Below are 13,874 nucleotides of genomic sequence, written 5' to 3'. Positions count from 1 at the left end.
AAAAAAAAAAAAAAAAAAAAATATATATATATATATATATATATATATATATATATATATATATATATATATATATTATTGGTCATGCAATTAATGTATCTTCTTATTAAAATCAATCCATTTCAAGTTATTCAGTTGGCCAATAATGTAATTAAATCTTCCCAATTAGCAGATGATAAGGCAATTTGATATCTGATATACACATTTACAATAATATTCCACTTTCATTAATGGTGATAAGCACTGAAATTACATACAGTCATTAAGCAGTCGCAGAAGTTAAACATGATATGAATTTAGATAGTGGATGTGCTGCTTTTGATCACTTTTCCTGTGAAATGCTGTTTTAATGACAGCGAGGAGTGATAGGACAATAACTCCTCTTTAAACTAATCTGCAGATAAAATATTTTAGCGAGAACGATGATCAGTGATGCACACTTACTTCGATATTATGGTAGACACTGCTGGATTCAATGGTTGAACAGTTCATTGTCCAGTTTGAACAGGTTCAATGATAATATCTGACTGTAGAAGAGCAGCTGCAGGAGGTGTTGATGTCGTGTGATCTTCAAATAAATATGAAAAATACCACTGTATTTGAAGGATACAACTTGAAGAAAAGCTTGAAGATTTGCACGTTTTGTCTTTTAAAATACTTTGTCAGTGACACACTGAGACAGACAATTGTATTTACACTGTAATAAACAAGTAGACCGATCTGTTTCCACTAAAAACAGCCTATAAACATCCTAAAAGATGTTCACATTATCAGCAACACTGCATGAATTTGATTTATTTGTTTAAAACAATTAAAATACTATTTGACCAGTGGAACTGAATGAATCAACTCTATTCTGAAAACTTTAAATGAGAAGTATTTTATACAATTTTGTTTTAATGGATATTTTGATATATTTATTCTAAAACATAAAGAGGATATTGGATGATCTTTATCAATGTAATGTGTGGCACAAATGGCATTTATAGTTCGTATCTAATATTTTCCAATTTCTTGTTAACCATGGTGTCACATGAATGGGAACATGCATGGAAATGATATGCAGATGCAGATAAACCAACATTTATGAATGAAGAATTTAGCAAATCCAAAAAGGTTAGTGTTGTGTACAGTCTTTCTTGAGGACACCAAATGTAACTTGTTTCAGCTAATGGGATTTACATTATGTTTTATTAACGTAGTTTCGGAGGAACAAGTTAAATAAGCTACACAATCATTATGTCATCTCATTACGTCATCTCAACCAGCTGTCAACAATCTGTAATCAACATATATACCCAATCGGCATGAGTTCAGGCCTATAGGCCTATATAATCACAGTCAAACTCACCCAAGGATCCTCGACAGTTTCCAGCATTTGGTCCCGCCCTAAGTTCCCAACATGTCCGAAGTCGCGTCCGATGAAGAATCTTTCATCCTCGAGGAATCTTTGCCACAATCCTCTGGCCTTAGGAACAATTTTTCTCCAATCCAACGGCATTATTTCGGGGGGGCGTCAGCCCAAACAAACGGGTCCGTGCATGCCAAAACGCCGAGGCCTGTCACCACATCCAAATCATCTCCTTCTGTGTATTTTCACTCCTGCCCATTCAGTCATTACTGGCATAGAGAAATGGACAACAAGGCAGCCGAGCACCAAGCTTGAGTCTCGGGCAATGCCGCCTTTTCCCGCGAAGGAACGGGCCTTCTTCCAGCGCCAGGCTGCCGCAGCAGGCCTTCAGCAAGGCGCGCCGCAGCGCAGATCCAGTTCCCAGCCAGCTCACACTCTGGTGTGAGGGGATTAACAACAGTCGAGAAATTTTTACAGAAACTGCAGTAGTACCCAGCCATCCCCAAAAACCTTCGTAACTCTCGTCGGGTGGTAGGAACTGGAAATTCCGCAATTGCTGCAACTTTAGCCTCTACCGGACGTACTTGACCTTGTCCAACCTGTTTGCCAAGATAAGTGACAGTCGCTCGGCCAAACTCGCATTTTGCCAAGTTAAGTGTTCAATTAGCTTTGTCAAGACGCTCAAACACGGTTCTCAACGAGCACATATGTTCTTTCCAATCCGTTGAATAGATAACCAAATCATCAAGATATGCGTTGCAATTCGGTACATCAGCTAAAACAACATTTACCAGACGCTGAAACGTTGCCGGTGCGTTTCTGAGCCCGAAAGCCATCACAGTGTACTGAAGGAAGTTATCTGGTGTTACAAACGCAGAGATATCTGACGCTTGTGATGTAAGTGGAACTTGCCAGTATCCCTTCAACATATCCAGTTTACTGACAAAACGAGCAGAACCGATGTTATCGATACAGTCTTCCATGCGCGGTAATGGTTAGCTGTCTGGCACAGTCACAGCGTTTACCTTGCGGTAATCGGTGCAGAATCTAAAAGTGCCATCAGATTTCGGCACAAGCAAACATGGAGAACTCCAGGGACTGCAACTAGGTTTGGCGAAACCATTCTCCAACAGATAACTAACCTCCTGACGCATAACAGACCTTTTGACTGTATTGACGCGATAAGCATGCTGCTTAATAGGGCGAGCACCATCCACAACAATATCATGCTGCAAAACATTCGTTTGTCTTGGTACATCGCTAAACAGACATTTAAAATCAGAGATTAAGTTACCAATATCGGATTGTTGGGCGAAGGTTAAATGAATAAGACATGAAGAGAGATCTTGTAATATCTCAGAGTTTGCTAACCGTACACACTGATGAGGAGCATTGCGGAGTACGACACCATCCTCATCAGCACCCGAGACACCAGGAGTGGGCGTCAGCTCTACAGCTATTGCGACGGAAGAGACAGCGGGCCCTGCAGTCTGTTCGGTCTGTTCCGGAGCTTCAGATTTCTCTCTGGCATGGTAAGCTTTTAACATGTTTATGTGACACACTCTTGTTTGGTGTCTCCTATCAGGTGTGGAAAGCATATAATCAGTTTCACTCATTTTCCTTTTAACAACATACGGACCAAAGAAACGAGCCGACAAAGCTGATCCAGGAACAGGCAAAAGAACGAGCACTTCATCACCAGGCACAAAAGATCGCGCAACTGCTTTCCGATCGAACTTGCGCTTCATGTTTTTTTAGACATTAGCTAGAGATTCTTTAGCTAGCGACCAAGCAGTATGTAAACGATCCCGAAAAGTACTAACATAATCCAGTACATTAGTGTTCGGACTCGAATCAGTCATTAAAATCTTTTCCTTAAGAACTTTTAAAGGTCCCCTTACCTGATGCCCAAAGACGAGTTCGGCCGGACTAAAACCAAGAGACTCAACCCCGCAAGAGTTGGCTCTCACCATTGATTACTCTCACCATTGGCTCAACCCCGCAAGAAGCACAGTTTGAATCCTTCTCGTCTTCTTTCCAGAATTTTCACAGTCATTCCATCTGGATCAGTGTTGATCGGAGGGATTGTTTCTGTGACTTGCCGTTCTAAATTACCGTGGTGCTTCCTTGTGGTTAAACATGCAAACGTAGCTTATATATCACGTTCAGTTCGCACGCAGAATCACTATTAAACTCGGAACTTATTGTCATTGCTGTCCTGCGATTTATCAACAAATCGCTTGGAAACTTAAAGGCTCTCTAAGCGATCCTGGGCGGAGTTACTTCCTGTTGACGTTAGAAGTGTTGTCAAACAAAACAGAGGCTAGCTAGACCCTCCCTCCTCCTCCTCCTGGCCATCCCCTCCGTGCTTCTTGAAACAGTCATGAACGCGCATTTAAAATGTAAGTAGCTTGCGTATTGATGCTGCTTGTCTGTTATTGGCTGGAGCGTGTTTATTATTATTCATGGTCCAGGCTGCACCAGTTTGTTTTTATTGCCGTTTTCGGAGCTTGTGGCGACTACAGAGACCGCATTTTTTTACAGTGTGTTCAGGGGACAGGCAGCTAGTGGTTAGTGAAGAGATGTTTGCTGTATGTGACAAAAAAATGTTTTGGCCTAAAAACGCGTGACTTTGCTTAGAGCACCTTTAAAGTAATTTCTGTAACTTCAACCCACAGCTGCACTATTGGTAAAGAGACGCAGCACAGACTGGTAGGACAAAATTGTTCTTTTGCTGATGCATTCAAATAAATTTTACCGTTTCTATTCATCTGTATGTTCATCTATATTTAGAACTAACAGAAATCTGTAAGTAACGTAACGAACCATAGACGAATAACCAGTGAATAAACTGTTATGTTGTATGTTCCTACACAGTTTGATAAAGCATGGAATTTGATTTGAGTACTTTGAGTACCAGGTCTGGATAAGTATGGGAAAATAGAACTAAAAATAATACATAAATAAATAAATAAATGTATAAATAAATTTAATTAAATAAAATCATACAAGCAGCATGTTCATGGTAAATTTAGCGCTTGTTGAACACAATTGAATAAATCCAAGTTGCACATTATTATGCAAAGCTCTCTTTTTACAAGCTAGTCTCTTTTGATCTTTACTAAATGAAGGTGCATATTACTCAAACCAGCAACAGTTAAAAGAACAAACGATCATCTAAATCAGTCTGTAGCCTACTTTGCTGTTTGATGATCATTCAACATCAATCAATGACAGTTCAAACTGTAAACGACAGTATGGTATCAAACAATCAGAGGTGAATATATGCAGGTTATAAAGCATTTTAGGCTTATTAATAAAAAATAATAATCGATTTCTCAGCCCTGCACAGTTTCGCTGAACTCTAACTGAATTTATGGGCTTTAACTTAAATACAGTTAATTTCTAGGCCTCACCACATAAGGAACCAATAGGATATTTTTATTTGTTTCCATCTTCATAGATGGTCCAAACTGTTCTAAACAGGAACTGCTATCTTTGCTCAGCTATCTTCATGATGCGTATAATCCTGCAGGCCGCTTTTTCATCTTGCATTTCCTCTCTCTTGCTTCTTCGATTCATGCACTAGAAGACAGGCATCAGGCCACAGCAGCAGCAGGCCTGGGCTGGGCCCCAGATTCCCCACTCTCCTCCTCCCTCTGCTTAGCCACACACCACAGTTTCCCAGGTGCCAAACCACATATAGCAATGCTCGCCCCTCTTGGCAAATGCCTTCCCTCCTAGCGTGAGGATGCCTTTGCTAGCAGAGCAAGCTCCGCTGTTTCAGCCATTTCATCCCACCGTCTCTTACCCTTCCCATTGTCTATGGCCTGTAGATGTTAGCGTGAGGATGTCTCCGCTAATAGCGCAGGCCCGGTCATCAGTCTCAAACTCTCTTTTTATCTTTGGTCTACAGCTCAACCACGGACCTTAGCGTGAGGCTGCCTAGCGGCGCAGGTCCAGATGCCTTATTTTACTCCTCAGTTTCCCTCTTTTCTACACTTCTTGTTCCTCCCCAAGCTCCAGGGACTGACCCAAGCGTGAGGCTGACTCCGCTAGCAGCGCAGGCCCCGATGCTTTATTTTACTCCCAGCTTCCCTCTTTTCTACACTTCTTGTTCCTCCCCAGGCTCCAGGGACTGACCCGAGTGTGAGGCTGCCTCCACTAGTGGTGCGTGCCCAGATGCCTTATTCTCTTCCCCAGCTTTCCTCTTTTCTATCCTCCTCGTGTCTCCCTAGGTTCCAGGGGCCAGCCCAAGCATGAGGCTGCCTCCGCAAGCGGCCTTGGTCCCAGCCATTCCTCCAGCCTGCCTTTCCTGATTTTTCCCTTCTCAACATTACTTTATTTATATCATGTAAACAACATTAAGAACCTCCAAGCTCCCAGCAAACCACTTTTCCAGTCGTTCCCCATAGGAGCAGCAACCACAGCTGTTCAATAAGGCCTTTCCCAGCATCAGATTCAAACACGTGGTCACTGGTCATAAGAAGCTTTTAAGAACTACATCAAAGTGTTTCCACATTAAAGAAGCCTAACAAATGCTTATCAGCTAGGTTTTCAGTTCCAGCTCACTTTCTCACACATACCTACAAGCCATATCGAACTCAACTAATACCATCATTCCAATGAAATGGGAATGATCTCATTGCCAGTGCAGTGATGTCACCTCGGCTCCAGCAGGAGCTCAATTCTACTGTCCCCTCGGCTCCCGCAGATCAGTTCTTCTGGCTAATTTCTCCACTGCCGCAGCAGTGATGTCGCCTTGGCTCCCACAGGGGCTCAGTTTCTCTGGCTTTTTCTCTCCACTGCCGCAGCAGTGATGTCGCCTCCTTTCCTGCAGGAGCCCAGCTAAACTAAATTAAGTTGCCTAAACTCGCTCTCATCCAATGTTGCAAGCAATCTCCTGGTCTTCAAACTAACCCTCTAAACAGATTATTCAAACCACCCAGTCAAATCAAACTTCAATCTGACACCATGAGTATTGAGCTCCCATAAGAACCTCAGAAACAGTATAAATTTTCTATTCTTGTTCAACTATGGCTGGGCTTACCCGTCCGATTGCTGTGAGTATTAAACTCCTGTCGGACGGTGCGAGAGCCCTCCCAGTCGAAAATAGCTAAACATTTTGCTTTTACGCCAGCAGGGGCTTACCTGTCCAATCACAGCGAGTACTGAACTCCTGTCGGACGTCACTAGAGCGCTTACCAATCTAAAAAAATAATTAAATGTTTACCTCACTGCCAGCAGGGGCTTACCCGTCCGATTGCTGTGAGTATTTAACTCCCGTCGGACGCCGCAAGAGCCCTTACCAAACATTAACCCCTCTGCCAGCGGGGGGCTTAGCCATCCGATCGCAGCGACCGAGCGTCCGTCGGACTAGAACCCTCCCAATCTAAAATAACTAAACATTCACCCCATGCCAACAGTGGCTTACCCGTCCAATTGCAGTGAGTATTGAACTCCCGTCGGACACCGCACGAGCCCCCAAACTAAAATTACTAAACGTCCACCCCACCGTCAGTGGGGGCTTACCCGTCCGGTCGCAGTGAGTATTGAACTCCCGTCGGATGCCGCACGAACCCCCAATCTAAAATTACTAAACGTCCACCCCACCGTCAGCGGGGGCTTACCCGTCCGATCGCAGTGAGTATTGAACTCCCGTCGGATGCCGCACGAACCCCCAATCTAAAATTACTAAACGTCCACCCCACCGTCAGTGGGGGCTTACCCGTACGATCGCAGTGAGTATTGACCTCCCGCCGGATGCCGCAAGAGCCCCCAATCTAAAATGTAAGCTGGGCTGGAGTAGCTTGTGCCCTCCTGAGTAAAGTGGGCTTCATGGGGCTAGACCGACATCTTTTCCTTATGGACAACACAAGAGTTGATTTGTCTGGATTGACACCTTTCTATTGACACCTTGATCCACAGGTAGAGGAGGGGTGTCCATTCTGTGGGCAAACAGAAACTGTTTTTTGTGAATTTTAATTTTACTGTGGTTGACTTGAAGCTTTGTTATCTCAATTGGAAGAATGATGTAGAAGTTTAAGAGAAGTGTCCTCACCTATACTTTTTATTCATGGGCCCAAGTATAAAAAATAGAAAGCAAATCCACATGATGCATAATTTTTAGTTTGGACAGGCGAAAATGGCAATCTGGCTATCAGGCAAAGGTAAACTAAATGGTATGAGCTCAACTGATGTAGTGTCAATTTTAAAGGGTCTAAGAAAATCAAGGTTAAAGGTGGAATATGCTTATTATTAACTGGTTACTGCATCCTCTCTCTCTCAGAGGAAGTGGGCGTCACATTCAGCACCTCATGTTGAACATGTAACCAGGAAAGAAACACTCAAAACTCATCTGAACACACATCGAGAGCTTCAGAAGAACTGAATCTACTGACAACAGAGAAGATCATTTATTAAGGGAGAAGAATGAAGATCATCTTGACTTTCACTCTGCTGATGATTCCTGGTAAGAATCTGAACTCAAGTCCTGATCAACAATCACATCAGAAGAAGCAGAACAGAGATTAAATAATGAACAAAAGTCTTTATCTAGAACTAACATGGTGAAATTACCTTTAAAGACACTTTAAAATGAATCTCACTTTGTTGTAGGTGTCGTGATCTCCATGAGAGTGACGGGATATTCAGGAGGAGGAGTCACGATCACATGTGGATATGATAAATATTATACAGAAAATGCAAAGTATTTTTGTAAAGGACAGTGGTCAACATGCACATATAAAATCAAGACTAAAGAGAAAAATAAATGGGTTCAGGAGAATAGATTTTCTCTATATGACGACACAACATCAGCAATCTTCACTGTGACCATCAGAGATCTGAAACAATGGGTTTCTGGGACGTACTATTGTGGAACTGAAAGAGTTGGACCAGATCTCTACACTGAAAGTGGATCTGAAGGTTATAACAGGTGAGTAACTGAGACCCTCAAACCTGTGACGATCTCCAGAACATCACGATACTTCACACGTCTAACTCATATCAGACACCATCAATAACCTTTTGATCTCCTGATGGAAGATTTACACTCATATCAAATGTTGCAGCAAAGTGACAGATAAATGTGTTTATATTGAGAACAAAATGACACAATATCTGGACATTAAGAAGGGTGACCCGCTTTCATTCATTTATGCATTATTTGACAGAATTCATGAATTTATCTGGTAATTCTAACATTGCTGCTCTTTATTTGGTATCTGAAACAGATGATTGTTGTGTGAAGAACATCAGTCTATCAGCTGCTGCAGGAGGATCTGTGAACATCAGCTGCAAATACCCACAATCCCACAGTAGAGATGTGAAGTTTCTCTGCTGGAGATCTGGAGATGATCTCTGTGCTGAAGAGACGTCTGTGAATCAGAGCAGAAGATGGAGTCCTGAGGGAAAGATCCGGCTGTATGATGACAGAGAAGAGCAGCTCCTGACGGGAAGCATCAGTCATGTGACTGAACAACATTCAGAATACTGGTGTGGAGTTCAGTCTGATCAAGGACACAAGAGCTTCATCACACGAGTCCTGATCAGAGTTACAGGTACGGATGATTTTCTCAAGCTCATTGAAAACCACGACTAACATCTATTCAGCAGATCACTGGATCTTATTCATCATGTTGCTTGAAATGGTTTAAAAAGGTTTGAAGATGATTCTGTCTTTTTTAAAAAGCAAAACCACAAACTGCAGTTCAAAAGAGGAAGTATAAAATAAACTGCAGTTCGTATGATTCAGTCTATGCAGGTAAAAGTTCATCTTTGTGTAGAAAAATGCTGCTGTTCTGCACAATGAGAAACTGCACACATAGTAAAGCAATGGACAGTGTTTGTGTGTTTGACTGATTTATTCTTCATTTCACTCTATAAATGTGACCACTCTAATATTGTTATACAGTTATAGATATTTGTTCGTTTCACATTCTTATTACTTACTGTTCCTGAAACTTACAGAGTCTCTGTCAGCGTCTGATGTTTCTTCATCAGTGTGAATGCAGGACCTGGAGATCTGATGCAGTTTGAAGCAGTTTTTAGTTCTCTGTGTGTGTTCATCTCGTATCACTGCAGTGTTTGGTGTTGCAGCATTAGTGCTCATTTGGACACAGTATTACAGTTTTTAATGTTAGTACAGGTGTGGTCATCTGGATGCAGTAGAACTGCAGGCTTTAGTTCTGCTGCCAGTTCTTTTACCACACTTGTACTATAGTTAACTGCAGTTTAAGGGAGCTCATCAGTAACACTGCTATATATTGTATCATTCAATGTGAAACCACAGCTGTACTGTATTATTCAGTGTGAAACCACAGGCTTAATTTTCAGGAACTCAAACAAACAGCTTGCGATTCTATTTTTTATTATTGTTTCTGTGCATCAGGAAATTTAATTCTGGGTAGTAAATGTGTGAAAGACATCAGTAACATGTATCTTCAACATTAGAAAATGATGTCAAGTTCTGTGTGTGAAAACCATCAAGAAGGTTTCTGGCCGCACACTGAATCAAGTCTAGCAAAAAATTTATTATTTTATAAATTGCATCATACAAAAAGTGCAAATTGCATGTGAAGTAAAAGTAGTTTTTAAATAGTTTCCTACTTCACATGCACTTTGCACTTTTTGAATAACTCTAAAATAAATGCACTTTTCAATTGTTGTGCTCCAAATAGACAAGGACAACAGATTCTTTGTCTATTTGAAGTGCAACAGTTTTTTCTAGTTTTAAGTTCTGGGTGTGAAAAAGCATAATTTAGAAATTAATTTTTTTTCTTTTTTTCCTAAAAATTTCTATAACAGAATTCTCAGAGACATCATCACCACCATCATCATCATCATCATCATCATCATCTGCTTCTTTCTCATCAGTCCAATCTTCAGCGTTCACAGGCGTTTCCAGAACTTCTACATCACTGGCGTCTCTGAACACATCATCAGGTGATCTTGTGCTGAAATACAAACATGTGATCAATGGGTGTAACGACCCTAGCAGCTGAAATATATTACTAAACATAAAATAATCATATTTTCAACTCAAAAATAAGTAATAATGGTTCGTTATGGAATGCCAAAGCAGCCGAAATAATAAATGAATACATAAATATAAAAAGAAATGTAAAAAGGTAAAATGAATACATAAATATACAAAGAAAATGTAAAAAAAAAATTAAAATTTGTTTATACATTTATTTAGTTCCACATTAAATTATTTTCCACATTTATTTATACATTTATTTATTTAAACATTTCTTTGTCCATATTGTAATGTATAAATAATGTAAAATAAGTACATAAATAAATAAATAAATGTGGGAATAATTAAATGTAGATATAAATACACAAATAAATAAATAAATGTGGAAATAAATATATGTATCAATAAATAAATGAAAAAAATAAATGTGGAAAAAATACAAATATGCAAATATATACATATTTTTTTACACTTCTGTGTATAATAATTTATATATTTATTTACTTGCTTTGTTTTTTACATTTCTCTCTATATTTATTTATTTATTTATTTATTATTAGCAGCTTTGGCATTTCATAGTGGAAAACGTGTTTAAGTGAAGAATGTGCCGTTTTTACATACTTGCTGTTATACATGGTTCAAAAAGTTTATTTAAGACAAACTATCTGGTACATTCAGTTATATGCAAACACAACTGATGCACAAGTGTGTCACAGTCACCATCTGTCTCACCTTCCCCAGACTCCATTTCCCAGCATCCCTCTGGTTCCTCACCTGCACTCAGTCACCAATCACCTGCACCTGCAAGCCATCTACTCATCAAACACACTATTCATGCTCACACAAACTACACTGTGAGCATGAATATTCAATGTGAAACCTTGAAACCGGTTTAAATATTTCCCCCACGGGTTAAAAATGTAACATATTGTATAAACTGTATTTGACTGAAAAGCTTGAATTGAAATATTTTACATTCTACCAATGATAAAGCTGTACTAGATGTTAAGTTTTATATAGGGACACTGGGAGCCTTTGAGCTGTTTATAATCACTATGATATAGTAGTTCCCTTTCATGGGAACATCGACGCTGCGTAGTCGCTTTGGGAACGCCAATGCGTGTTACATCTTGAAGCACTCATGAAATCGAACCAATAGTGTGACGGGACGTCAGAGCGGGTGACGTCACGGACCAGGAAACTATAAAGCACCCTTGAGAACAAAGAATGCCAGCTTCTGAAGTCTTCAGCAGCACTCTGTGTTATTGTGTGTCCTATTTGGTGTTGTCTGTCCCTATATATACACAGCAAACAAAATATCTCTTCGTCCGAGGACAAGAGTATTTTAGTTCACCAAAGCACATATACATATATATATATATATATATATTGTGAGACACAGAATGGCGAGTTCAAGCAAGCAACAGTTTAAGTGTGTTCATCCCTGCCCTCGCTTCATCACGGGCGGGGATACACACGAGATGTGCGTTGCTTGTTTGGGAGTGGAGCATGCACAGGCAGCTCTCGAGGGAGTGACGCTCCGTACACTCCGCTCACGCCAGGCATTCTTTGATAAAAATAAAGAAGGCGCGGCGGCGAGTGTTCCCCAGGGTTCGGGTCCCGCTGCTGCCGAGGCACAGCGGCGGCTTCAGCCCTGGGGTTCACAGATGGATCTGGTGGAGGGGTTAGAGACGGGTCCTGCCCTATCTCAGCCTTCACCCGCCAGACCCAGTGTCTCTCCCCTGGCTGCGGAAGCATGCTCGGCGGTTTCTTCCCCCAGGGTAGAGGCACCTGTGCTGGCGCTTCACTTATCCAGCTCCGAGGAGATGGATGTAGTGAGCGTCGGGGCTGGAGATGAGGACCCGCCATCCTCATCTCCAGCTCACGAGGAGCTTTTAGAGGTTGTGACTTGGGCGGTGGCAAAGTTAAAAATAGAATGGCCAGAAGAAAGAACAGAAGCGCGCACAAAAAGCAAACTGGATGAGCACTTTCTCCCCGCCTGATCACAGCCTCAACCCCGGGGATTGCCGTTCTTCCACGATCTCCACACCGAGGTGTCGAGATCATGGCAAAGGCCGGCACAATTCCGTGTTTACAAGCCACAAACCACTCTATATAGTAATATAGTAGGAGGTAAGCAACACGGTTATGGGGCGATGCCTCAGGTCGAGGAGACGCTCGCGAGCTATCTCTCGCCTGAGACAGCATCGTCCCTAAAATCCCCAACTTTGCCCACCAGACCCCTGCATACAACATCAGCGCTGGTGGGCAGGGCTTATGCCTCAGCAGGTCAGGCGGCTGCATGTCTGCACACTATGTCCATCCTCCAGGCATATCAAGCCGACCTGCTGGGGGAAATAGATGAGAGTGGCGAGGCGTCTTTTGAAACCATTCAGGAGTTAAGGAAGGCTACCGACTTATCTCTCCGGGCCACCAAGGAGATGGCAAAATCAATAGGTGGCCACGGAGAGACATTTGTGGCTCAACTTATCTGATATAAAAGAGCGAGATAAGTCTGTGCTTTTAGATGCACCTGTGTCTCCCCTGGGCCTCTTCGGCGACTCGGTTACATCTGTCATCGAGAGGTTCCAGGAGGAAAAAAGACAGTCGGCGGCCTTCCAAAAATTCCTCCCTCGCCGCTCTGCCGAGGCTGCTGAGCAGGAGCATCCTCGGCCATCTACAAGCTCCTCGACAGCGCATAGAGCACAACAAAAACAAAGCGTTGCCACCCGTGCTCCCCCGCAAAGATCTTGGGGACCGGGGAGGGCAACGCAAGCGAAGCCTTCCAAGGGTAAGACAGATCTGCGGACTGTCATTATCGCGAGAAAGGCTTTGAAGAAGTCCTGATGTCAGGGGTTCAGGACTTCTGAGGGCAGCCCCCTCCGGAGAGGGTCCTGTAAAATTAAAATCTATAATATTAACCCCTCTTCGGCGCCCTCAGGGGGCCGTTCCGCCAACCCTGCCGTCTTGTGTGTTACGGGGCACAGCGGTCCCCACCAACCCTCTGAGGAGGGCCGGTCAGCGCTTGATTCGACTACTCCCTGCCGGTGCGCCGTTTCAGGGCGTCGAGCCAAGTGCTCAAAAAACACCAGAGACCAGCCTCGAGAGGCTGGTTCCCTTAGTAGAATTTCTGGAAGAATGGAAACGTCTTCCCAATATTTTTCAGTGGGTACTGCAGATGATAGAAAAGGGTTACAAACTACAATTCGGGTTTCGCCCGCCCCAGTTCAACGGGGTCCTCCCTACAGTGGTGGGCCCCCAGCAGTCTCTGGTTATGGAACAAGAAGTTATGACACTTTTGCAAAAAGGAGCTATAGAGAGGGTTCCTCCTCCCAGCAAACAGTCAGGGTTTTACAGCCGCTACTTCATAGTTCTGAAGAAGGATGGAGGGTTGCGTCCTATTCTAGATTTACGCATGTTAAATTGCTCAGTACAAAAGCTCAAGTTCAAGATGCTTACACTCAGACAGATCACCACACAGATCAGGTCCGAGGACTGATTCGTGACAATAGATCTGAAAGACGCGTACTTTCATGTGTT

General features: G+C 42.4%; 1 protein-coding gene across 1 annotated transcript in view; it reads left to right on the top strand.

Moving 5' to 3' along the window:
• The first annotated feature begins 7,598 nt into the window (after positions 1-7,598).
• Positions 7,599-13,874, top strand: part of LOC125278719 — a 71,938-nt gene continuing 65,662 nt past the window's right edge. Inside the window, exons 1-5 of the mRNA XM_048208066.1 lie at positions 7,599-7,823; positions 7,970-8,288; positions 8,425-8,489; positions 8,587-8,913; positions 10,160-10,297. Of these exons, the coding sequence (XP_048064023.1) occupies positions 7,784-7,823; positions 7,970-8,288; positions 8,425-8,489; positions 8,587-8,913; positions 10,160-10,297 (889 nt within the window). The 5' untranslated portion in view covers positions 7,599-7,783. The remainder of the gene's footprint in view (positions 7,824-7,969; positions 8,289-8,424; positions 8,490-8,586; positions 8,914-10,159; positions 10,298-13,874) is intronic.

This window comes from Megalobrama amblycephala, linkage group LG11 (genome assembly GCF_018812025.1).
Source record: "Megalobrama amblycephala isolate DHTTF-2021 linkage group LG11, ASM1881202v1, whole genome shotgun sequence".
In the NCBI taxonomy this organism is placed as follows: domain Eukaryota; kingdom Metazoa; phylum Chordata; class Actinopteri; order Cypriniformes; family Xenocyprididae; genus Megalobrama; species Megalobrama amblycephala.
This window is presented reverse-complemented; position numbering and strand designations above follow the sequence as displayed.